The 27,175-nt window shown below is 42.4% G+C and overlaps 1 protein-coding gene across 1 annotated transcript in view; it reads right to left on the bottom strand.

Annotated features, from left to right (window-relative positions):
* Positions 1 to 5,751: 5,751 nt before the first annotated feature.
* Positions 5,752 to 27,175, bottom strand: part of SHANK2 (SH3 and multiple ankyrin repeat domains 2) — a 274,142-nt gene continuing 252,718 nt past the window's right edge. Inside the window, 4 exon segments of the mRNA XM_079307962.1 lie at positions 5,752 to 10,114; positions 18,579 to 20,976; positions 22,066 to 22,177; positions 22,647 to 22,777. Coding sequence (XP_079164088.1) covers positions 9,541 to 10,114; positions 18,579 to 20,976; positions 22,066 to 22,177; positions 22,647 to 22,777 — 3,215 coding nt within the window. The 3' untranslated portion in view covers positions 5,752 to 9,540.

The following is a 27,175-nucleotide window of genomic DNA, read 5'->3' as shown; positions in this document are numbered from 1 at the left end:
AACAGAAGTGCCTCCGTGGGGAAGATCAGCCAAGGGAGAAATGCAGGAGGGGCAGTTCTGCAGCCAGGTGTCCTTCCCCAGGTGCTGGCCCTCCTTTCCTTGCTCATTCCCCTCAGCAATGTGTGCTTGTTTCATCAGTTGTTCATTTACACTTGTCCTGCTCCTGTCACGTGTTGATACAGGTGCAACATCCCTGCTGCTCTGTGCCCTGGACACTGGCACATCCCAGCCTGGGAGGTAGCTCGAGTTCAAAATCAGTTATTATTGAAATTATGTAGAATTATTCAATTATTTAAAAGCCACATAGATGGCACTTGGGGACATGGTTCGGTGCAGGGCTTGGCAGTACTTGGGGGAACAGATGATCTTAGAGGACTTTTCCAACCTGAACAGTTTTATGATTATTCCCAGGCACACAGAGTGCTACTACAGTTACTGGAAAAATACAAGCTCCTGTCTTATCCTGAATTCATCAGTATGGCAGCTATGAAATAAATTAAAATTCCTCATTAACAAAGCCTCTTTTGGCTCTGCCTCCTTTGTGTTTACACAATAGGACAGAAAACCTTTACGTGGTCAGCAAAGCACTGATAAAAATAATGGCCATCAAAATCTCAGGCTTAAACACAGCCTAGGAGTATTGCAAGTTGGCAACAGGATTGCTCTACTGAATGTTGGGTATTATTTCTAGTGCAATCTGGAAACAGATCCTCCAGTGAGTTCATTCTGAGTTCTGCTGCTTTTGAAATTGCACTGCTGCTGATTTGCACTGGAACCACCTTTTCCTTCTCTAAAAGCCCAGATATCAGTCTTGGCCTTCAGCTTTTGTGGCTGATAACTGCAAACAAATCTGAATGTTCTTTTGTTTAGATTTGATATCATGAGGGAAAATATGGAAGTTCATTTATTCAGGAAGAACAAGAGATCAGTCAGGAAAAAGAAGATGTCCTGAATATATATATATATATATATATATATATATATAAAGGCAGTTGTACAGCAAAAATATTCAACAATTCTTAGACTTAAACCCCAGAGAAGCCAGGGCTTATTTCTGTGGGAGGTTTTATTTGAACCTCCATTTACAGTGCAGGGATAAAACTGAGTCTTGTAAAAAAACCCAAGAACCTCAAATAATGAGATAAAACTTTTTTTGTTTTTTTTGTTTTTAGTAGTGGAAGTGACCAGTATAATGAAATATTTGGCACAGTCCACTGGTGTCCTGATAGGTAGCCCTGTTGTCCTTTAGGGGACAGTGAATCATGCACAGCCACACATTTGTTTCTGGGTTTTTAAAAATGAATGTTGGTTTTGCCTGTCAAATCTCTGAAATTCCTCACAGGGTTTCTTACTGTGGTTAATAAGTCTGATGGAGCATCCTTACTTTAGAACATAGGAAATTTTGCTGAAGCTTTAGGCATTATAGAAACTGCTATAAATTTTCTGTTGTTCTTGCAGGCAAGTTGAATAAATCCACCAATGATCTTTAGCTGTTTTCTTTCTTAAAAAAAAAATTAAAAATAGAGCAAACCAAGTCAATAGAACAAAAAACCCAGAACCTGAATGTAAGGACTAAATGGCACTAATTAGCAGGAACACTGGGGCTTGTGCAACCTTGAATTTAATCCATAAGGAGCTGCAGATCAGTATTAACTGTTAATAATAACTGTTTTATTTCAGCTATTTTGTGCTGACAAGAGGATGCAGAGCTGTGCAGAGGTGGAAATTTTATCTTTCCTGAACAAACTTTTGCCCTTTTTCCCTGGAGTTCATTAATGCTGCAGCGAGGTTTTAGGTTTGGCATGTTTTGGGTGCAATATCCCAGGTTTTTTTTCTCTGTGCCAGAGCTTCATCTGGTGCTTCAGTATTAATATAATTTATGGTTTTCAAAAGAATCATAAAACCCTGGAATGGTCTGGATTGGGAAAGACCTCAAAAGCCATCTCATTCCCCTTCCCTGCCATGGCAGGGACATTTTCCACCAGCCCAAGCTGCACCGGGAAAGGAGCCTGGAATCCCTCCATCCCGATTTTCTCAGCTCACAGCTCTGGCAGAAGAGTTCACGAGAAAGTGCCCCAGTATAAATTGTGTGCCATGAGAAGTAAATCCCAGATTGTTCCCTGCTGGACACCCCAGAACAGCCCCATTCTCCTCCCCATTTGGGCTCTATCCCCGTTTCCAGCCTGAATCCATCCCCAGCTGGTGAGGAGTTATTCCAGCACTAACATTCCCTTCAGTCACCCCCTCCCATGGCAGTTCACCCATCACATGAGGGGAAAAATCAGACACCTCTTTCCAGCCTCCATTTTCAGATCAAACAAAGCAAGTCCTTCCCAGCTTGCTCCAGGCCCTGTTCCCAGCATAGCAGCTGATTCCCACACTTATCCTACCGGTCCCGCTGCTGCCGAGCTCCTGTGAATGCCCTCCAGCCCCTGACATCGACAAGGATTTATTCCTTTTTCAAATTTCCTTGCCTTTCTTTGTGGCTGGGTATTGTGCATGTCTTTGCCAAGCTAAATTTCTCTTCTTTCCTGTCTCTGACAGAGCAGTCCCATGGAATTCCTGGCTGGATTCTATGCTTGGTGTGTGTGCTACAAGAAAATTCTCCCCGTTTCCGTGGCTCTGGGATTTCCAGCTGATTTTCCCTGGGAGAATCAGCCTGGTCAGCAGCACAGACAGGCAGCACACAGAGGATGAGATCTGCTGTGGGTGGCTCTGTCCCCAAGGGTCGCAGAACAGCACCAAGGTCAGTGGCTGGAGCCAGGATGAGCCCACAGTACAGAACCAAAGGTGTGTCCATGCTCTCCTCTGAGTGCATAGACAGGGGAGGAAATGGCCTCTGGAAGACAACTCCTTTCCTAAAAACTGAAAAGCAGCTTCAGGGAGTTGCCTGCCTTTGCTTTGTGCCTTCTCTGTGATGTTCTCTGCGATGCAGAAAAGGAGTGGTTTTGGAGATTTCAAATGACCTCAGGTGTACACCTGTACATGTCAGCTACTGGGGCACTAAAAGTCTAAAGGTGAACCAGCTGAACCTACAGAACCTGCACACACTAAAGCTGACACCCACTGCTTTGGAAAGAAAGAAAATTGCTGAGACAGAGCAACCGGAGAGCATGGGATGCAGCACAGCTTATTTGACTATGCCCAGATAAAGTGATTGTTCACTTGTCAGCACCAGGACAAGTAAACGGCAAGTGATAAATACATCAATAACAAAAATGGGAAAATGGTGAGTTCTGCCTGAGACAACTTTCTGTCTGATGTCTTGGAGCTCTCACCTCACCCTTGCCACTTCAGATCTGACCCCAAAGGAGATCCCAAGCTGCACCACAAGGTCACAACAAAAGGACAGAAGAATGACAGAACCCCAGCAGTTCTTCACTTGGGGTTTTCTAGAGGTGGGTTAGGTGGGGAGAACCAGGCTTGGCCATTCCCTGAACCCAGCAGGGAAGACTCAGAGACATTCAGGTAACAGGAGAGCACCAGTGGAAAAGAACCCATTAAAACATGAGGTAGATTTTGAGGTTTCTGTATATTGTATTCTCTTCAGATTTCCAAAGCAAACAGGTACACGGCGACATTGATTCCAGTACAGGTTTAAGCACATGCAACACTGGTGTCCTATCTGTACATTGGTTTCTAAGGCTGCCCAAGGACCTTTACATTGAAAGCATACAAGAACTCACACACACGTGCACGGATCCCTCCTAGCATCAGTCCTGAGGAAAAAAACAACTGGAATTTTACTAGAGAAATCAAACTTCAGCACTGTGAGCGCATCAGGGAAATCCCCCCCAGCTGTTCTGAGCTGCTTCCTAACCTCAAAACTCACTTTATTCCCCCCCCCCCCCCCCCCCCACTTTGGAGCTGAACAGGCTGTTGTTCATCAGGTTGTATTGTCGAAAATGGTTCAAAATAGTCCAATGTTTACAGTACTGGAGACAAAACCTATATTCCCATTAAAAACCATGCCAAGTGCAGATGAAGTATCACATGGAGATGTTGACATTCAAAACAGGAAACTGAGAAAACATAAGCACAGAGAGACCAGAAAACACACTGAAGACTGCTCATTCATGTATAATTTGTGTAATCATACAGTCAGCCTTTCTGTGACTTAAATACCCAGGCCAACCCAAATAATAACAATACAAAATTTCCTAAAACGGCTTCTCGTAGAAAGAATGACAATAGTTAAAAGTAAATAAATAAATAATTATTTAAAAGGTCTGATATTGCTCTGAGACAGTGTCCATCAGGTTCCACTAGATGTCAGTGGCACAGAACCAGTTTGTGGCAGACTTAATGGCATCAGGTCCACTTGGTTTATTTATTTATCATTGATACCTCGTCTGTGAAACACAGCCTACATCAACTGTACCAATCATCCAGGATTTGTGGCAGTGAACTGAACCCAAAATAACAGTCTCATCTAATTTCTTTTCCCCCTCTTGCTTGCTTGATTTGAATAGAAGACTTGAAATCAGGCTCACAATGCCAAAACTGTGGCGAGATAAGCTGCTGAATCACTGCAGCTTCTCAGTGCTTCCTAAAGCAGTGACATGGATCTCACTCCAACCCCAGCACTCCCTGATGGTCAGGTACTGAACACCTTGAAGATAAAGCTTTTTATGTGAAATACAGTGTAGCTGATCCAGGTGGAAAATTATAAGGCACGTGCAATTTTTTTGTTGTTTTGTTTTTTAAAAACACACATTCTGAAGTGTTGTTACAATCATGCTATTCTGGGTGGCCCAGCCAAGGACAGAGGGAATGAAAGTCCATGAAATGCAGGAAAATACAGGGGGAAAAAAAACAAAACAGGAAAAAAATTACAGAAAGCAAAGAATAAAGCAGAACACATTGATACAATGTACACGACAACAGCAATGATCAACTCTTGTTTCTTTGGCCAATAAGCAGTGACAATTGCAAAGCATTCTTTCTTTTGCACTGGAAATACCTGACTTTATTTAGATACACAGATGATTGCCACAATACCTGAAATAAGTAAATAAAACAGGCTGGTTCTGGTTTATGTTTTTAACAAAGCAAAGCTGCCAAGTAATTGTTGTTGGGAAATCATGAGAGAAATAATAACAGGGGGCTACAAAAATTATGATCTAAAACAACAGCTGAGAAGAGAATCATAGTTAAGGAACATATGAAACCAAATGGCAACGGTTCTAGGCATTTATTCCAATATCTTAGCAAATAAAAATAAAAAATACTCTTCATTGCATCACCATTTAAAGATAGAAAAACAAATCTTTAACTGAAGCCAAAAGATGTGAATTGTTTCCTTGTTTTTCTTTTTTTCTTTTTTTTTTTTCTTTTTCCATTTGCAGCCTTGTTTATTCACAGTACAAACAGAGCCCGCTGGTACAGAATTTAAAGTCACAAGATGCACAAAGTTGGACAAGGAGCGCTGTTCCCTCCCCTCTGCAAAGTTGCTGTGCCCCAGAGAAACCCCAGTAAAGCAGAACCCCCAACTCCACTTTCAGAGCCTGTGAAATCGCAGAGCAGCAGCGCTCAAGCTCGGTGCGTTCATCCCCCCAGCACCAAGAACATTCCACACATTCCACACCTTAAGGCAAATATCATCAGGTAATGCGGTTTTCTACCTCTCCCCTTCCAAGTTTCCTGCTTGTCCAGATTTCAAACGTGACCCCTGAAATTCAGTAAATGAATGGAACATTCGGCATAAGGAATGCTTTAACCAAAAAAAAAAAAAAAAAAAAAAAAAAAAAAAAAAGAGAGAGAAGGAAAAAAAAGGAAAAGCATTTCCCAACAATAAATCAGTAATTTTCCCTTACTTCTATCTACATTTTGTGAAAGCATTTTATGCGTTTTCAATAACAAATTTCAACTTTTTTTGGCAACTTTTTTTTCTTTTTTAATAAAAATCCAGACAGTGTTCTCTGTTTGCAATCAGAACCACACCCTTAGTGCAATATTATATTTATTTCTTACAGTAATTTTGGTTGCCATACAAGAGTATTAAGGATTAGGGGAAAGTGCAAGTTACAGGAGCTTGATTTTTTTTTTCATCAGTCAAAATAAGAGGAATTAAAGCACAAAAATTACAGCAACATAGATAACGTGAACACAAGTTGTTACACAAACTATAGCGAGAAACATATTAGTATATAGAAAAGAAAAGAAAAAATGTAATGGAAAAATTATCAGTATTTGTGGCTCATACACATAATCATCACCAGATCAACTGGGTAATGCTTCTTAAGAACTGAGAGGAAAAGGAAAAGAAAAATCACTATTTTTTATTAACTTAAGTACCACAAATAATTAACTTCTTTGTGATATGTAAATCCTGTAAATCAACAGTCACATCTAGTCATTTTATAATATATGAATTAAACTTAAAATGTTCTCAGACACCTAGGGCAAGGAGTCTGTGCAGTTATACACAATTTACATCTTGTAAGATTTTGGTATTGTATACACAAATATTACAGAACCTAGGCATGTAAATGCAATTTATTTAAATTACAGTATATAAACAAAAGTTGATCCTAAAACCCAGAATATCATAGATCTCTAACGACTTTGTTTTTCACTATCAGAGTAGCATGAAAGAAATGGGTCTTCTCTCCTCCCCCTTGGTGAAAATACTCGGAGGCCATGGCATTATCTGTTACTATTGCTTTCTTTTTTTTTTTTTTTTTAAATTTTTTTTTTGTTTCAAACCACCCCTCAGAGCTGGAGACCAAACTCCACTTGCCAGAGGTGCATTCTGGTGGTCCAAGTAGCTCCCCTCAGGTCTCCTTACCTTTTTGCTTCACAGGACACAATGTGAGAAATAAAACTATTCCCTTACAGCTCTTTCACCTGCTCATTTTGTACCTGAAGAGATGCAGGAGCAGGAGTCACACCTGTGTGAGAAAGGGATGATCTCACCTGGGAGTTACTGAGCCTGTCAGCGCCTGCTCAGGGCAAGTTCAATCAACGGGAAGGTTGTGATCCCAAAAAAGCAGCTTTAAAAGTCAACTTCTATATTTTTCTTTTACTACTGTATTTATTTTCTAAGGTGTTTCTGGCACGTGTTATAGAGGTAATAGCAACTGTAGCCAAAGAAACAAAACAAAAAAAAAAGAAATTAAAAAAAAAGAGAGCATGGCATCAGTGGTTTATTTACTGAATTCTGTCGTATCACCAAATGGAAGACAAACGATGGCTAAATTACCTTTTTTTTGTTTCACTTCTGAAAGTGTGTGATGGCCTCAAGTTGCCTGCATCGACCTATCTGAGTGGAACTGCCATTTTCTACACCTCCCATGGAAAAACTCAGCACTCCTCGACAGCAAAATGCCTCAGTGCTTTGTTTTTATTACAAGGTTCCTTGGAACTCCCAAAATACAAACAGAGTGCAGTAACAGATGTTAAGTCAAAAGATTTGCTGTTCCATAAAGGGGGCAGGAGGCTTAAATAAGTTGATTTTTATGAGTTTCCAATGCGTTGGTAACTGTAACCACTTCTGAAGAAATATTCATCCTCCTCTGTAGAAGTTCTAGCAAAGATAGAAAATATAACACAGCTCTGCTGGTTCAGATGCATCCAAATGAGGTTGATTTTAAAAAGGTCAAGACTTTATAATTATTCCACAGAAATAGTAGTAAACCACAAAAAGTTTTTTTTCTTTTTTTTCTTTTTTTTTTTTTGTTTTTTTTTTCTGTTTTTAACTTCCTAGCACTGAAGTGGCACAAAGGCTGCCCAGTAGACCAGCCACTTATTTTCTTAAAATATTGTGCTTATAAACTATCTGTACAACTATTTAAACTTGCAGTAAAGAAAGATATTTAAAATGCTAAACTTTATGTACTCATACTAGGGCTGTTGCAGACCTAATTAGACACTTGTTTGTGAGCAAAAAATAATCACAATAATAAAAAAATTAGAGATAGGCTGGACCATATCAAGGACCATATCAAGGAAAGAAAGTTCAGGTACCTTGCAAAATGTAAAGGAACCTGAAAGTTTGGTAGGGAGGCAGTTTAGCCATCCACACCCAATTTACCCACCTTGAACATCTTGAATATTCTGTCCAGAAAGTCCTACAAAACTCACAGATATTCAGATGTGTTAATTACAAGGGGGAGTTCAAACATGCAGAGAGAGACTTGTTAACTTGAAAGCTGAAAAAAAAAATAATAATCACATTTAAAAAAAAAAAAAACAACGAAGCCGTGTAAACCAGCCATGGGTGTTTCTCCCTTGCTGACAGAAGTCTCCTGGAAAGTTCTCTCTGCCCCTGCTCCCAGCCCCAAATTTTGGCAGAGTGCTCCCACCCCTCATGCCAAGGAATGGGCTGGGGGCCAGTGCCCAGGCCTCTGTCCTTGTCTAGAGCCAGTTCCTGCCAGCAATGATCAAATGAGAGCCTGGATCCCTCCACAGCCCTGCTGGCTCTCAGAACATGTGCACCCCCAGACACTCAACAGCTCTTTCCATCTTGGCATCACCTCTCTGCCTCCTCTCAACGCTGAAGCATTTCTATTCCTAACAGGATGAAATCCCTCTCACTTCAGATCCTGGCACACTTCCCACTGACTTCAATGGGAACATTCATTTTTCTTCTCCTTCCTACTCGGCCTGCTGTTCAAAATACCCAGACACTTACCACTCACTGAATTAAACAGCAGCTCTCAGGGCTCAGCCTCTCTCAGTGTCTCACTGTCAAGCACACTAGAATTTCTCCTGGCTTGTGGAGCTCATTTTTAACTCAGCAGCAGTTGAGCTGGTTGAGAACTGGGGGTCTCAGGTTCAAAACAGCTTTACTTTGCTGCACCTCTAAGTGTGGTCCCTCCTCAGCCTTCACTCAACGTCTGCACTGTCCTACAGGCCATCAATGGAGCGTGCACTGAACTTGTTCTGCCACCTTGGAAGAGTGCTAAATACCACTGCAGAAATAAAGAAATACCAGGTAAAACAGAGCAAGGTTACCTTTGGACTGACTCCAGCAGAACAGCTAGCTTCACTGCCAACAAACACATCAGGGAGCTATGCCAGCAAAAAAAAAGAGGAATATGGACTCCTGTGCCCGCCTCAATATCCCTGCTACTGATAAAACTGGGTTTGAGTGGTAATGGAGCAACCTGTCCTCTTAAAATGAACCAAGGGCTGGGGAAGGAAGCCTACTTGGAGACTGAAGGTCATTAAGAGAATAAAATAAAACACTTTTTTTTTTTTCTTTCAGTAAAAGAAGCCCTGAAATTTTAAAAAGAAAATTGTCACTCAATGGTCCCAGCCAAGGTCAGTATCAATAGTTTTAAAGTTAACAATTGTCTCTCTCATATCATCTCCCCACAGCTTTAAAATAAAATGGTCCCACTTCTTTAGCATCTTTAGGTTTGTGTTTGGGCATGTAGCAGACAGTCTGCATCACCTGAGTACCAGGAATTTCTGTTTTCCCCCTCCCCCCCCCCAATTTTGCTGGCACTCGCAGACAGACAAGGCATTTGGGATATGTCAGTACCAGCCCATCTCTAGTTATCAACAGAAGTTTGTGAGGCAAAATAGCTATTCTTATCTGTCCAGCAGCTGCTTCAAAGCTCTTTCTATGTTCATTCTGTGCCCAACTCTAGTCACTCCAAGGTCTATCAGATCTTCCTTCTGTAGATTTGGTAAATGTGTGCCATCTATTTCATTGTCCATAAATGTTTCTTTATGTTCACCTAAGTTTAGACTTTCCAACCAATCTGCCACATCTGGTTTAGTCCACAGGTGGACAGGCTTAGTTGTAAAAGGCTTATTTGAGATTGGCTGTTGTAATATTGAGGGAGAAGGAGACCTGCTGCGCCCTGTGGTCAAGCCAAATAAGTCCCCAGAAGGGGGCTGGCTGGGTAGACTAAATACATCGGACAGAGTTGGAGAAGGAGATGAGGCTGAAGCAGAAGCAGTCAGAGGAGCAGGCAGGATGTCTTTATTAATCTCTGTTGGTGAAACCACAGGGCTGGGAGCGTGCCTTGCTCCTGAGGTCCTGCTGTCATAGTCTGGGGACCTGCTCTGCAGTGTGATCGGCTGGCTGGCTCCGGGTCGGACAGTGAAAGTGATTGTTGTACTTCGTGTACCTGAGACAGTACTCATGACTTCCGTGCTCCTGCAATGGCAAACAGACAGGCACAGTTAGAGCTGCTGGCCACCAGCATGGCCCCATCAGCACATGATAATTATGGCATGGGAATGCTTGGGTAGTTTCCCATTTTAACTAAAAGTACAAAATCTGTATCATTAACCATTTCCCAGAAAACCAGCACCAATGGTAAAGCCATAGTTAAAGACAAAACCTTTGCTTTTGAGCAGCATAGTTAAAAACACCTTCCAGAGCACATTTTCTCCCTTTTTAATACCTGTTTTTAATACCTGTTCCCAAATTAACTCTTGGTGAAATGAGAAATGCTGAGTAGAACAAGCACACAAACACTTTGTGGTCCCCACAAAGCACAACCAGGAGTTGATCTTCCTATTTCCATGTGGAGGGTTGGAATCCTTCAGTTCTGGCTTTACACAGAATATAGCTAATAATAGTAGCTGTGGAAAATTTTAGTAGCACTGGATTTTGGATCTTTGGGTTTCAGTCAGTGAATTTTGCAGAATATTTGTAGTACTATTTGTTTATAGAACAAGCTGCTTTTATTTCCTTTTCTATCCATGCTTTAAACAGTCTCCTTTTAAGGTGCCTAAAACATATCAGTGTCTATTTCCTTCCACAGAGAAATTATACTCTGGCAGTTTCACAACAAAATTAAGGAGACAAAATTCCTGTTCCTGTGCATGAGTGGAGATGATGTAGCTGGGATCAAATTCTGCCTAAAGAAAATGAGTTTCAGATTACGAACTATGCTGAGAGGCTCGCTCTGATGCCCAGCCTGACAGGGTCAGTGAAGGAATACAACCCTTTGCTTCTGCCTGCTGGCTACAGAAGCAAATTTAGAAGGTTTGGGTCTGTTCATGTCATCAAACACTTGACCCCACAGCCCTTACTCCCATGGGAAGAGCAGCATGTGCACTTCAGGATGCTCCATAAAGCCCTTGGATGCCTGGAGCTCCAATGTTCCTCACTTCAGAAATAACCTGCCAACTGGGAAAACCTTTAGACAATCAATTCACAGCATTTGCAGACCAAAGGAAGGGTTTATTATTGGAAGCAATGCCATGGAGTCTGGAGGATGATGTGGCTGATGCTGTACTGAGATTCCCAGTGCAGACCCTGACAGAAGCCCTCTGTATCTGAGTGCCACACTGTCCCCAGGCCTGGACTGTCCTGCCTGGGCAGAACTGAGAATTGCTTGGGTGCAGGATGTCAGATGGAAATGCTTCCATTAAACCAGCAGATTCACTGCTGTGCAGAAAAGATCTCAAGCTGAAGGAAAAGCAGGGCAATGACAACATAGGGCAGTGCTAACAAACAGGTTATTCATCCCTTTCTCCCCCACTGCAGCCCTGAGCTGCTGACAGTGATTCCCTGGCTGGCTGCTGGCTTTGGAGAGCCCTGAGAGTGCTCCCTGAATCACTCCTGGGGCTTTGGCACTTCAGCACCAAGCCAGAGCCCAGGGGAATGCAGCTCTGCCACACCAACATTCTTGCTCCCATCTTGGCAGGTCCTATTCCAATAAAGCTCCCTGTCAGGAGAAGAGAACCACGAATAACTTCTGGGAGAACTGACATCTAATTCACACTGACATTCCCACTGATTTCCCACAGACAGTCTGGTCATGTATTTCAATGGGATCTCTTTGGAAGATTGGTACTTCACTTAAAACCCAGTAGGAACAACACTTCCAGCACTTACAGCTTGTAATTTAACAAAGAAAGTAAACACTTGGCAAGGTTCTGAGTGTTTCCTGTGATGCTTTTGGTGCCTAATGGCTCTCATTGTCTTCAGGGCTGGAGCTAAACATTCTTACAAATAAAAAGTCTGTGGGCAAGAGACTATTAAATTCTACTAACCAAGGGGAGGAAGCTATTTCCATTTCCTTTACCTCAGCATTAGGAGTCTCACGCTTATTACTAAGGCATGATATAATCTAAAACTGTTTTGAAAAAGGCTGGGGTGGTGCTATCCAAGTGATAGCAAGGATGAGCTTTGCATAAATAGGGAAATGAATCCCTGTTCTTTACCTGCAATCACCCTTCTATTTAACTTTCCTCTCTTGCAAATACTAGAAATTAGGGTTTTGTATTTACATCCATTGTGGCAAGATCAAATGGATGATGAAAATCCACCTTCTTTTATTCCAGGCAATGAAAGATAATTTCTGCTACTTGACTGACAGCTCCAGGCTCAGTGCTTTGCATCTCACTGTTGCTGCTTCTCCTTCAGACTGCTCCTCTGAAAGACTTCCTGCTTAGCCTTGTTCAGGAAATTACTGTCACTCATCCTTTAAATAAAGGATGTTTGAAAACAAACATCCCAAGCGAAACAAACCCCCCAAAAGAAAACTCTGTGCTCTCATTTGAAGTATTCATTGGCTTGTGTTCCCTAACTTTCCCAGCCCCTTGGGCAGGAATATCCAGGGTAAGAAAGTATCCCAGGCATCCTGGTCCTTTGCTTTCTGTCAGCCTGGATCAAAGCATTGGCTTCACATGGCTGCAAGCTGCAGCAGGAGGTCTGAGAGCATCTTCGTTTTTCTAAGCCAGAGGTTCAGGGCTACTGATTATTAAAAGAAAACTCTGGGATAGTGATATTTTTTAAAATTTTAGCTGATTGCAGAGGTTTTGTCACCAGCTCAGTTCATAGCCATGTGAGTGCTCAGCTCTCATGGCACAGACACAGCCCTGGAGAAGCTCAGGGAAGTCTGCTGAAGCACTGCCAGCCTTTCAGTTACATGCCTTTCACTCCAAGATTATTTTCCCATGTTCTTTTCCCCCTTTTCCACCTGCCATATCAACTGATTCTTCCATGCTGCACTTTAATTATAATTAAAGGGGAAAAAACAAGGATATTTATCTAACTCCTGTGCATCCTAAATTATAATTTATGGCATCTCCAATATGATCTGGGGTGCAGACACAGCCTTGAAACCATCATCTGTCTTGCATTTTATGGTTGATTGGTACACTGGTCAATAAGGAGCAAGCACATTCCAGCTGGAGAGCAGGCATGGTTTGTTATTGGTTTCCAGATTTTTAATAAGAGCAATTTCTTATGCCTTATTTGATCATCTGTTATCCTAAAGATGTTAAATTCATATTAAACCCACCAAACCCCGAATTTCATTTTTAAAAAGGTGAAAAGTCCCATAATTATTTTAAATAAAATTTGCCGTATTAGAATCAGCATATGGTGGTAATTTATAAACATTTGCTGCTGTGAGCCTGCACTGATTGCAATATGTTGCTTCATATTAAAATCAAAATATGTAATTAATATGTCACAGTCATGTGGCCTCCAAGTATAAAAGCCATCAGCACATCTTGTAAGCAAGAAATTCTTTTAAATTTTAAATTATATTTTCAAGATTCAAATTTACTGTTAACTTAATATCAGAAGCAAATCAGTGTAGCAGCTCCCATGGAAAAATAAAAATCCCATATTATTATCAGCTCCTGGGAGCTGTTTTACCCTAGAGCTTTCCAGAAGACTTGCTGGCTCTGACATAGCTTTTCTGTTGTATCAAAGGAAAACTTCTTAAAACCAAGAGGAGCAACAAGTGGAGTCCCTGTACAGGGGTACTGCAAGAAATTTATGTCTTACAGACCTTGGAGGCCACACAAACCCCAAACTTTGCCTTCACCTCTTAATATTTTTACTTTGTTGTCAGAGGCAAATTGCATGGCAGGGAAGTAAGCTAAGGATTGTCTGTTTGGGGGCAGAAGAAGAACAAGGTGATGACTGGCAGGACCCAGAGCCCCTCACAATGCTGATGTTTTGGGGAGAAGAATCGAGCAATGTTCAGTGTCTGCTGCCAGTCAGGAGCAATTGTGAAGGTCTGTGGCAGGAGCAGGAGCTTCCATGTGAAATGTCTGGAAAGCAGAGGGAAGGGGATGGTGCTGGGCCAGGAGGCAGCCTCAGCCCTCTCTGCTTGGACAACTGCAGGGAAAAGGGAAGCTGGAAGGACAAAAGATGACCACACGGGCTGGCTTGTCTTCATCCCTCCCCACCCCTCGACTTCACAAAATCTGGCATATCTCAGAAGTCCTGCCCATTGTTTAGGTGCTCAGACACATTCAGCAATCTAATCTTGTGCACTCGTGTTACCAACATATTTTCTGAGTACTCCTCTGATGAATGTGGCTGTTATTTCACCTTGAGATGACATTCTAGGTCCCATTTTGGGATGGCTACCATATCTGGATTAGGATGATCTAATTAATCCACACTGCACTGTGAGAAACACAGTCACCACCAAAGTCACTGAAATGCAATAACAATGAGTGAGCATTAGAAATTCACAGAACGTACAATATAGAATAGTCCATGCTTTATGGTTGACACTTACTTCATGGCACTTCAGCATGGCCCCCCTCTGACAACAGCAGTCACGACAGCAAATAAAAATGACAAAATGGAATGACTGAAACACTGCAGATATCATTGACAAAGCAAGCAGTACTGTGAAATCAGCTGGCAAATAGTTAATGATGTGAAATGAGTCTAATGGGAAAACAGCACATGAAAAATCTAGGCATTTATTACATCCTCTACTAAACCCAGACATCCTTTACAATAAACCAAATGTAGGACCAGTCCCATTAAAGGACTAAGTTCTGTTCTGGCTTACCTGTTTGTGGAAAAATAAAAGGAACTTTTCCAGATACTCATAAAAAGAGTAATTAATTGAGGGCCAAAACCACTGGCCAGTTTCACTTTTAAAACTTGTTATTCCAGCACAGTGCAGGTTATTCTTCCTAGAGGACTCAATCCACAGCATGCTCCATAGTGCCCACATATTTCCCACCACCAGCAGTGAGGCCAATGTGTCCCAGAAGTCATAGGATTGTGCCAACACAGCTGAACGAACACAGAAAAACTGGGAGTGTTTCTTCCTCTGGCAAAGCCATGGATCATTCTGGAGGGGTGCTGCTGGAGAGTAGCAGGAGCTGCTATTCATTATTCCTTATCAGTGCTCCAGAGGCAGGCAGGGAGGAGGATGCTGTGCTCCCTGGGGGCTGAGCTGGCTCTGAGCAGCCCCTGGATTTATCCTGCCTCAGCCACACAGCCTTTAGTCCCTGGATCTCAGGGGCTGGCACCTGATGGTCATGTTGCTGTGTGACTGCCAGATCACAGACAGAACAAACACTCCTCCTCTCTCCCAGGCTCTGCTCTTCTCCCAGGTCTTTCAGCAGCTCCCTATGAATGCCAGGGACCTCTCAAGTGGACTTATAGCACTGCTGTATTTATGACATTGTGGAGGACATAGATAAACCAGATTAAAACCTCTGTTGCCACAACTGATGGCTGTAAATACTCAAAATAATTGGTGGCCAAAATTGGGAGTGGGATCTGGACCTGTCTTCCTGAACCTTGTGATCAAAACCTTTGATTATATTTTAATTAGTAGAAAGTAAGCAAGCGTATCCTCTCACTTCTCCCTCCTTTCCCTTCTCTTTCTGGGTTCCTTTTTCCAATCCCATGGGCTGGTCACTGCCACTGAGGAGCAGATGGTTTCCAGTAAGCATTTCCATGCTCTATTTAAAAATCTTGAAGCTTGGTGTGTCCATAAGAACCACAGGAAAACTATAAACACTGTTTGGAAAACGATTGCTAAACCAAGGTGCAGGAATAAAAGCAAGTTTAGGGTGGCTTTAATGTAATAATTGAGAAATGCTGTTCAGAACATAGAATGATCTCTTCCTCATCCTCATTTATCAAAATCACACAAAGAAGGTGTTTTTGCAGCCTGCCTTACCCAACTATCTGCAGTTTAATTCACTCCCGTGCCACCCTAACAGGGCAATTGTCCTGAATGAACCTCAGCTTTACATCTACTGGCTGTGCAAAGAGAATTTCTAGTGGGATTTAGGGTTCCAGTCTGGTCTGTAATTTCATGTATGGCTCCCCATAAACAGATAGATGCTTTTAATTTCATCAGGCTGCCTGTTTCTGTGAACACCGCCCAAGCGAGCCTGTGAATGCTGTTCCTATTTATAACAACTTCCCAATCCCTTTCCTTGGCTGAAGGATAGGAACAGGCTCACTTATTATCATTGCTCTGCTCACAGAGCTAACGAGTTGTTCTTTCATTTAGCAGAATCCCTGCTTTTTGTGAGCCAAAACTCCTTTGTCCCTTTCTATTGCTACCCTGCAGGGACGGGCTGCAAGCTCAACAATTGGTTGTCATAATCTTTAGAATATTAGGGGGAAAAAATATCAAGGAACTCCAGGAATTTTACCTTTGAAATTTAAACATTAGCTTTTACACTTGAAATTTCCACAAGATGCTATTCCTTGGTCATAATATTTGACAGCTTTGTAAAAAAAATCGTGTCACTCGTGTAGTCAGGCTAGAAAGGCTGTAATTCATTTAACTTTTAGAGAGATAAAGCGGGAGTAAAAGCAGTGAAAAAAAGCCACAGGGCTTCTGGTTCCACAAGTGAACATCTCCATTTCTATTTCTCTGCCTTACCCTCTCATTGAGATGAAAAGACACTGCCTGCAGCACCTTTTCAAACACACTTCCAGCATCTGTAGATTGCTGGCTCTCTTCTGCTGTCTCCAGGATTATTTGCTTAAAAATAAATCCTTAGCAACTTTTCCTGGTGGTTTTAGCAGCTTCAGTCCAACTCATAACTAAGAAGTAATAACATCAGTTTGGAAAATGGCAGATAACAAATCCCAGCACTCTTGTCTACTGTTCCCACTGGGAATGCTGTGGAGGTGTCATTTTCTCCCACAGCCAAGTGGCAGCCAAGAGTTTTGCTGCTCTTTCCCACCACCAGCTTATCTCGTTTATTCCCTCCTAGCTCTTCTAGCATTGCTACATCCCAGGATCCTCTCTCCAGCCTGCAAAGATGTGTATGGGTTTACTTTTCAGAGAGGAAGCAGGATTGCAGCCCCACTGAAAAAATGGTTTGTGTGGATTTTTCCCTCCCCCCCCCAAATGAGCCTCAGCATTCCATAATGAAGATGGTAGTAATTTGCCAAAGGTGAGTTAGAAAAATTTAAAAACTTGAAGGACAGAAAAAATAGCAACATAAATTTGTAACACTAAGCCAGCTCTTCCTTTAGAAGGTAACCTATGGGGCTACTTCTGCTTCTGTTTGCTTTTCTCCACTGAAGTGCTGTAGTTTTTCAAGTTTTCCCTACCCTTTATACCTTTAAAAATATATTTCCATTAAAAAGTAATTTTATTTACTTCTACTTTTCATTTTGCTTTCCTTAATGAGAGTACTTGGACATATTTACAGTGCATTGTAGTCAATAGCCTTGGTAATTTTCTAATAAAAAAGGGATGCTAAGGATCTCCACTGTAACCTGGAAATACCTTTCAGTCTAAAAATAAAAGCTGATAAATAATACTATACACATAAAGCTACAAACAACATGTTCATGGAGCTTAATAAGAAACATGATCAACATCTAGCAAAAAATAATGTGGGGGTTTTTTTCATGTATGAAGGCTTTTCCTGCAGAGCCAACTCAATTTTTGCTCCATTTAGTCAAGTGCCACCGAGAGGAATTCCAGAATTTCTGTGTTTTATTCCCACTTCTCAATTCTAAAAATTGAATTCCCTCACCGTCACCAATTTGATGACTTCCATCCTGCAGGAAATAATATCTAACTGTGCGATGCTGAGACTGTGGATCAGACTGTTTTCTGAATGAGCAATCTTTGCAATCAGCAGAGATACCCTTCCCTTAGAAACAAATGATCTTCATGCTTGCAAAGTACAGCAGGTGTCCAAAGGCTGAGCTATTTATTTTACACCAGAATAATTCTAATAAAATTGACTTAGGTGGCATTTAAAAAAAAAAAAACAAAGCCAGCATGGTGTTTTTGCAAAATACCTCAGCCTCCTAATAAAAGGTACAAAATTACCTTTCCTTTTGTAATAACTGTGGATTTCATTATGCCCACATTCCATACAGATGTGGTTTAGTAATAATATGGACAGTGCAAAATCATTTTAATGAGCAGATCTTTGAAATACTTTATGATGAAGTAGATTAGGAGGGGTCTCAGCATGAATCAAATGACACCACACAGAGAATGCAAAACAACCCTTGGCAAAAACACTTTTTACCCGTATGAAGCCCAAATACCTCACAGGACTGAAGAAAAATTGAATTATCACCCCATTTTTAAAGGAAAGAAATGAAAGGGAAAAAAAAATTAAAGAGAAATCAAAGAAATTCACATCAAAACAACTGAAAGGTATGTGCAAACCTTGAAGTTGAAGGCTGAGAAAGCTCTTGTCCTATCATCTAGGCAACACAAATGTGGACAGTGTAAGAAATTCTTGTCTGACACAGACTATTCGTTAAGAAAATACAGAGTACACTCTTCTTTAATCTATGTGATTTACAGGAGAAGTTAGCAAAGAGATGGAAGAAAAAAAAAACAAACCCAAAAAACCAAGATCAAGCCTTTTTAGAAAACGATTTGGTTAATTACTTTTACCTTGTACTGAGACTCGCAGTTTTCGTTCCAGTCGGTGACTCCAATCCCTCCCCTGGCTTTGAGGACTTCTCTCTGTTCATTTGCTGGAGTATTGAGTTCAATTCACTAATGACATTAGCCTTGGGGCCTGAGAGAATCGGGCTTTTCACCTCCGGCACGTCCCCCCATAGCTTGGATGTCCTTTGGGGGACAACTTTCGCCAGGTTGGGCTGGGCACTGATGGGAGGCGGGGGCGGAGCGGGAGGAGGGATCACAAAGCTGTCTACAGTTTCCTCGATCAGCGCATCCTTGTAAAGTGCATTGCTTTTGTTGATTATGGGCTTCATTTTTGGCTTAGGAGGTACTGGGGGTTTGTCCACCAGAAATGTTTGCCCATCTGCATAGACTGTACAAGTATCCACGTTCTCCCCTCCTTCCGAGGATAAGGTAGAGATGCTGGACACCGTTGAGATAGTGCTGGTTGTCTCTAGGTGATGGTCACTGCTGCTCCGACTGTCGACCTCCTCAATCCCAGAGTCGGTGACGTTGTCGAAGCTGTCAGGGGGTGGCAGGAAGGAGGCAGGCAAACAGTTTGAGAGACCCGCTTGCTTTTTGCCATCCAAGGAGTTTGCTGGCTGGCTGGGTGAAGGGGTGCCATTCTTCCTCTGCGCCATCAGGTCTGTCAGCGCCGAGCCGGGCGCTGCGCGGTCGTCGGGGATGTCGAAGCTGTTGGCAAACTCTAAGGGAGGGGGCAGCGGCTCGGTGAACAGGAACTCCTCGTCAATGTCCACGGAGGCCAGGGGCGGCGGGGGGATGCGGAAAGGGAGGATGACGGGGTCGTCCACAGAGCCGGTGGCCACGATGGTTTTGCAGGGAGAAGCCGGGGGCTCGGGCGCGGCAGGGACGCTCAGCTCGCTCTCCGCTTCCTCGCCGCCCTCTGGCCTCTCCGGCGGGGAGTGTTCAGGGCTTGGCTCCATCTCAGCTCCCTTTTCCTCCTCATCCTCAGGCATATCATCTGACTTTGCCGTGTCCACTGTGTGCACCATCAACAAGCCAGCTGATTTTTGCTGCGAGGTATCCACGATGTTTATTAACATGTTCTTCTTCTCCTCAGGTTTCTTTTCTTTCCCTGCATCCATCTCGTACTTGTTCTCAGTCTCCTGCCGTCTCAACAGGCCGCGGGTATTTTGCCTGGTGACAGTGGCAGTAACAGGAAAAGTCGTTTCCATGTTGGGTCTCAGCTTGGTGTCGATGTAAAGCGGTTTGTTAAGGTCAGTTTTGACAGCGTCCCCTTTGCCTGGAATCTGCTGTGTCTGCTCTTTCATGGCTCTGTCCCTGGCAGAGAGTGCGAGGGCAAGTGGCGAGTTTGGATCCAACAGCTTCCCTGTGACTGGGTGGACATAGCTGTCCGAGCCGGGAGTGCTCGCGGGCTTGGCTGCCGCCGTACTGTTGTCAGTGCCTTTCGTTTTGGATGGAGCATTCAATGTCCTTGAGTCGCTCTGGTTGCTGGGCTCGTTGCTGTTGAAAAGGTTTTCAGGCTCTCTGGGTGGGGGAATTGGAGATGGTGACATGAGCTGTCTGAAACCATCCTCACTGCTGAACATTGCCTCCTCGCTGAATTTGGACTGCCTCATCCGTGGTGTTGGCGGGGTCAATCCAACGTCCTCATCTCCCAGGTCTGTGGAGAGGAAGGCTGGGGAATTGCGCCTGGCTTCCAGCCTCTTTTCCCTGTCCCTCACGGCCCCTGCGATGGCTGCTGCAAACGGGCTGCTGACTCCCAAGCTGTCGTCGGGCCGGAGCTGTCCGGGCTGCTCTGAAGACTGAGGATCGATCTCCATGCTGCTCCCTTGGCTGCTTTTCCCACTGCTGCTGGTGGATGGCTCTTTGACAATGATGGTTGGGATTGGAATAGAGCAGGTCTTTTCTGGGCTGTCCTCCACATTGGATTGTTTCACCAGCATCCCCTTCCGCCTGGCTGGCTTGGCTGGCACGTAAACTGCTTTGCTGGCAATCTTCCCGACCTCGGAATAGGGGTTTTCTGGCATCTGGCCCCTCTTGCTCCTGAAATTGGCCGTAGCTGCAGCACTCCGGTTGTACAGGTCCTCCGAGTCCAGGGAGTACCGGTCCAGTTCCCGCCGGTAATAGATCCCTTTGTCCCTTATCATCGTCCCCACGCTCTCGGGCCTAACCAAAGAGATTTTTGCACCTGAATTCTGGTTAAATGGAGGTTTGATTGTTCCGTAGCTCCGGGCTGTCAGGGATTTGGGGGAGTTGTACAGCGAGGGAGAAGGTGGTGGTGGTGAGGGAGGTAAGGACTGTGGTGGAGGTGGGATATCTTCAGAGGTGTCAGGCATTGAAAGACTCCTGGTAAACTTCAGCATAGGAGGGGCCAGAAACTGCCTCTCTTCCTCCGTTATTCCTGAAAAACCAGAGAGTGCATTTGAAATACTTCCACATCCACCAAGATCCCTCACGCTGTACTGTTTCTCCATCCAACCCAAAATTCCAGGGTGCATTCCCCATGGCATGAGGAGTATGCAAAATTCCAAAAGAGGCCTTTAGGTTGATTCCCACCATAATCATTCTTTCTTGCTGTACATCCCAAGTGCCGTGATTGAAAAGGATGCTAGAGAATTTTAATTAAATGGATGTGTAGGCAAATGTTTGAGATTTATGTATCATCAAGATGCTGTAGAAAAGCATACTTTCTTTGAAAACTATTGAACAGGGAAGACATTCTGTGCAGAGGAGCTGCTTTGTCCTTGCTCCATCCAGCACTCGACAAACGCATATAATAAAACAACTCAGAAATCTAATGAATTTTTAAGATGCAATTGAAATTAAGGGAAGGGACAGTGAAGATCCTATTGGGGGAAATCCCCCATACTTACGCATTTCAAAAGATGACATTATATCATTACAAATATGGCTTTTAACATAATTAACTGGGTAATACTGGGATAAATTGAATGCTAATTTTACATCAGCATAATGTGTTTCTAAATTGATAAAAGTCACTGCTAAGATTACTCACAAAAACAAAGAAACCCAAATTTGGTCTGCTCTTTGTTTCTTTGTTGTAAAAGCATCTACTGCCATCATTTGAAATTTTTAAAAAGGGTGAATTTTAGTTCATTTGATCAACAGGATTTCTTAGCAAACTACACAGCATTACAATGCTTTCACCTCAATAACAAGGAAAAAAAGGATAATATTTTGGCCTTATGTTTTGCAAAAGGCTTGTATTAATCTTTTTTTTTTTTTTTTTTTTGTCCTTGTTAGAGGGAACATTCTAAAGAATATAACCAAATAATAATTCCATACTTGCAAAACAGAATGTGGAAATTACACCATCTTACACACAAACTTCTTTTCCCTGGAGCTTTGTATAAAGATTAAACAACCACTCACTGGGGTAAAAATGTGGGAGAAACACACTTTAGGAGAGAAGCAAAGTTACTAAAAGTATGCTATTAATGAACAAAACCATACAAGAGAGGCATTTTACCTATAGATTTTTGTCTTCTCATTGTACCCCGAGGTATACCCAGAAAAGGACCTTGAGGGCTCCCTGGGACAGTGGGCGTCATCACTGCAATACCCTGTCTCTCATACATGGACTACAAAAGAGCAAACAGAAACCCCAACAGAATTAAACCACAAAAGTCTCCCATGTGGAAATAATGCCTCATCCATTACCCTTTTCACTGAGAATTCTTATGGAAATTAATAAATCTAGGGGTAGTTTTGGAGAGGAGGAGGAGAGAAAGGGAAGGTTGGGCTTTGTTTAGATTCAGGACAGCAGCTGTAAGTGGAGTTTGTTGATATCATTTACAAGGAAACGGCTTAAGGTGGGTAATGGAAAAGTATGTCCAAAATACAATAAAATCAGTTATTTTTTTACCTGCAAAGTTTTTTGAGATTAAATTCTGCAATTGAATGATGCAATTTCAGAGTTCTGGCATTTAATTTTTAATATGTGCTATAGTATTAATATAAATTCTTCCCTTAAAAAACATTGGACATTATTTAATCAAGGAATTAGATACATCAGTAGGAATAAAACAGTGCTTAGTGGCTACCACTCACATTCATATCTGTAGCTGAGGGAAAACATCTACTAGAAGGCCGCTGTTTTATAGTTGCCACTCTGGAGTCCACAGTTGCATTGTCTGCAATTCTTGATGGCTTGGAAACTGGCACTATTTCATCCACCTTATCTGTAATATAAAAGCATTCAGTAAAATAAATATCACTTGTCCAAAGAAACGGAAAAGTTAAGTATTGCAAGGTCAAAGGAAGAGATTTACTTTTCAAAAAAATGCAAAGAAAAAGTTTTTTTGGCATTTTAAAAGGCAATGCTTGAGCATCATAAGTCGTGCAAGCCGAGCACTTTTTATTGCTGCTACATAACATGCATGCTTTAGTTTTAAGCCTGCATGCATTTAATGTTTACTTAGTGTGACTCGAAAAACAATCCTCTTCTTCAAACCTTCAAAATGTGAAGGGAGAATATCTATATAGAAATGGAAAGAAGACCTTTAGAAATAGTGAATCTGTACAGCACTGTTTCAAATAGAGATAAGCAGACTGTACTTAGTCATCAGAATTTCAGTGATATTTTGGACAATAACAAGTACTCCAGAAATGCTCTTTTACACCTATTCTCCTTAAGTAATCACATCCTGATTTGTTCACACTCTTGGACTTGTAGGCTACCACTGCTAACTGCATCTTATGTTTAAATGAAACTTATATGCATTTTTGTTTGGTTGGTGATTTTTGTTTTTTTGGTTTTTGTTTTTTTAAACTTCTTTTAATAACTGGACAGTTTGGGAATGTGTTTAGTCATCATCAGAAGCAGACCAAAAATAGGCAAAGTCTAAATTGGAATGAAAATTTCAGTGTTTGGATTTGGGACTCTGATCTACTGCATGATGTGATGGTAAAATACAGGGAAAAGTTTAACTAGGATATTCCAAAGCTGAGTGCTGGTGTTAGCCCCATCTCCAACTCTGGTCACAGACAAGGTTCATCAGCATTTAATATAAAATGTTATTCCCTCACACTGAAGACCTCCAAGTACAATATAATCAACTAATTATTGCCTGACAACTCTTTTTTTTTTTGCCCCTTCTACTGCTACAAAACCAAGGCGCAGAGAAATTAAATCGCTAGCCCAAGCCTTCAGGGAAATTTGAGTTTGGAATCTCTGCTAGAATCCAGACTGGAATCACACCAACAGCTTTCCTTACTACATCTTCCATTTGCATTTGCTTGCTGTATCACGTTAAGTTAGTGTCTTTTCCTTTGAAGTGTCACCAAAATTAGGATTAGTTGCATAGTCTGTGGCATTTCTGTGAGTGGAACACCTCAGCTTGGCTCCTAGGCTTCCACAGCACGAGTCAAAGCAATGCTGCTTTTTAGCTCCATCTCCCAAATAATTTTTTATTTGTCAAACAAGTATAGTCACTTTATTAGGATACTACAGACTTTAAAAAATGCCAGGCTTCTGGTGATCTAGAGCTGGTGTTACTATCACAAGTATTGTATTTAGGGATTTAAAGTTTACCTCTCGCTGGAGAGCAGCGCGCTCAGGGCCCTGGATATTGATATGGATGGGAATAAGGCAGGAGGAAAAGAGCTTTTGACCCTGTTAAACAGTAGATCTGGCTGATGCAAGGATGATATTTTAAACAGGAGAAGAAGAGAGGGAAGAACTTTTAGCCTTTGAGATAGGAAGAAGGTTGTCCTAGAAGTGGATATTTCAGTGTCACAGAGGGTCAGGGAGCAGGCAGGAAAGGAAAGACTTAGCAGTAAGCAGTAAGCTGAACACTGCTGAAAACTGTCTCACAAGAATAGTGTTGCTGTTTCAATTGAAGTTAGCATTCAAGTCTTTTCATTGGCCTGCTTTATTTTTTTCGTAGGTTTTAAATCATCCAGTGGAAGGAGAAAAGGAAAAAAAATCTTAAAATCATCACATGTATTCAAAAATAAAAACCAACTTCATGTCCCATTTCATAAGGCTTTGTAATACAAACTTCTAAAAGAAAAATATCTGCACTTCTGCTCAGCAAAAGGCATCAGAAAGCAATGGTGTAACCATGAACATTTACCCTATACAGCAAAAATATGGCTGGACTGCAGAATGGTACTCATGGGGATCTATCAGCAAGAGTTTCAGCTGGGCAGAGATTTCCTCTTAAGGCTCTCCCACCCTTGCTCTCATCCCAGAAGCCAAACAACTAATCTTTGGGATACAGAAAGAAGGAAGCCTTGTAAACTGAAGCACTCAAAATCTGCACATGAGAAACAGAAATACACCATGTAAGAAGTGATCCCCCTTATTTTGAACAGACACATGTAACCAGATACCCATTCAGACAACAAAAAGCTACAGGGAAAGAGTGATGAGGCCATGACAGACACTTGGAAAAGCATGAAAATATTTGTTAGGGATGAAATATACATACCCTCCAACTGCACTTATTTTGCTAGACAATCCTAAAAGTCAGATCCTAGTTTTGGATCTGACCAAAATATCAGTTGGTACCAATTCTTAAAATCATCTGCTATTTCCATGTGGGAAAAAAATGCCTGATTTTGTGTGAGTTTATTGCAGGTTTCTTGTCTTGCACGTTTTAAGTCCTTCTCACCCTAGGCTGCTCCCATTTGCCACATTTAGCCAAAGCACTCAGAAATGGGAGAGGAGGGCAGCTTAAACCTCGAGCTGCTTTGCAAGGAACTCTTTAGGGCTTCCTCGTGTAGGGCTTCCAACAGCAGTTCCAACTGAGTTTCTTCTCTTGCTCTACTGCCCTTGGATCAGAAAGCAAAGGTAGAGTGGAGGTTGTAATTTTGGAGCTACTACAACAAAAAATGTGAGGCCACAGAAGCAGCCAGCACGTGGAGACTAATCCTAAATGGCGGCAGCTACATGGCGGGTCCTGTGGGAATCATCCAAATCTGAACACCTGGCCACAACTGCCCCACCCTGCTGGAGTGAAAGCACGACGTGAAACAAAAATATCCTCACTGCCTTATCCAATGTGCTCCTCCAGCTAAGGAAATGGACTGGCTGAGCCGCAGTCAGCCTCACTCAGACTCATCTCAGAAAAAGAAGACGTGTTGGGTCAAACCTTCACTCGCCTGTGCCTCAAACTGTTTGTCTCCACAGCACCAGAGTGCAAGCCTCTCCTGCACCCACACCATATGTTCCAAGTATACTCCTACTTGAATAATTTGTCAGGCTCACTAATTAGCTCTCCTCCCAACGTCCTTGTGACCTCAAATACTCTGCAGCATGCACTCCTTGTACCAATGAGAAGGGAGCTCACAAGCTCGTGCTGGAAATTCTCTGAGGATGACTTTACAAATAACCCTGGCAAAAGAGAGAGAAAAAAGCCACAAAAAGGATGCAAAAATTGGCACCTGCTGTGAGGTACATTGACAGAGTGGCGCAAAGAAGCCTGCCTCCAACAGGATTTTTAAAATGCAGCTGGATGAAGGTCAAAAAGAAGGAATGAGGGAAAAGCCTGCACTGGAGGTTGGCCATGCCAGCTGCATTTCCTCCTTGAACCGGTTGTTTAGCAGAGTACAGCTACAAGCACACACGCATACACACTTTTAGAGGAGCAGTTTGTGGCTGGCTAATAGAGTAACAAACTTTGATCTGCTTCACTCTGAATAACCTCAACCTCACTGGAAGACAGGGAAGAGGAGTGTACATCTCACTGGCCAGAGAGCAGAACTTAGTTGTAGGCACAGAAGAGGATTTCTAGGCCTGCATTATTCCCTGGAATTTTCAATAGAAACTGCTCTACACCTTCCTGAAAAGTCACAACAGCGTGTTGAGAGTCAAACACAGGAGCCATGCTACACCTGTGAGAGAACCTGTCCCCACAGCTCCAGGGGCTCCTGGGAGCAGCATCCTTCCAGAGAACTGTCAGGAATACCACATGTAAAAGCCAGTCTGATGCCTCTGCATGCATATAGCAATTTGAGTGCCACTATATTAAATTCCCCCGAGAGAGGCAGCACCAACAGATATAAAGTAATTTATTGCCAAAGTGTGTTTCCATCTGCCCTGTTGGGTTACCAATAGAATCCGTGCCCTGCTCAGGGTGCCAGCCCTCAGGAAATTGGATGGCCTAAAGGCACAGAAAGTAGTTCTCTTTTATCATGATGTAGGTCTTGTCTCTGATGAAAAGCTCTTAATCACAGACAGAGTAGCACAGTACCCAACAGCATGGCATGACTTTTACATTCTCAAGAAGTCTGGCTGCTAAGCAAGTTGTTTTGTTTTTTTTTTCTTTTTCTTTAATAATTAATATCTGCAATAATTACAGGGGACAGTCTCCTCCTAATAGATTTGTTGCAGGAGATGGCTCTTATCCCCTTAGAACCCATTGCTTAGTGACTCCTGTTCCAAATCCCCAGACTCTCTCAGAGGAAAAAGTATAATGCTCCCATCAAGCCACCAGATCCATCATCAAATGAACTTTGAAAACTAGAGTCAAGTGCCCAGATAGATCTGGTGGCACATCACTATACAGCCCCCAAAAAGAGAAATATGAAGTATGATCCTGGCAACATTACTTATTGTACGACATAGCCAAGAC

The sequence above is a fragment of the Erithacus rubecula genome (assembly GCF_903797595.1).
Source record: "Erithacus rubecula genome assembly, chromosome: 6".
In the NCBI taxonomy this organism is placed as follows: domain Eukaryota; kingdom Metazoa; phylum Chordata; class Aves; order Passeriformes; family Muscicapidae; genus Erithacus; species Erithacus rubecula.
This window is presented reverse-complemented; position numbering and strand designations above follow the sequence as displayed.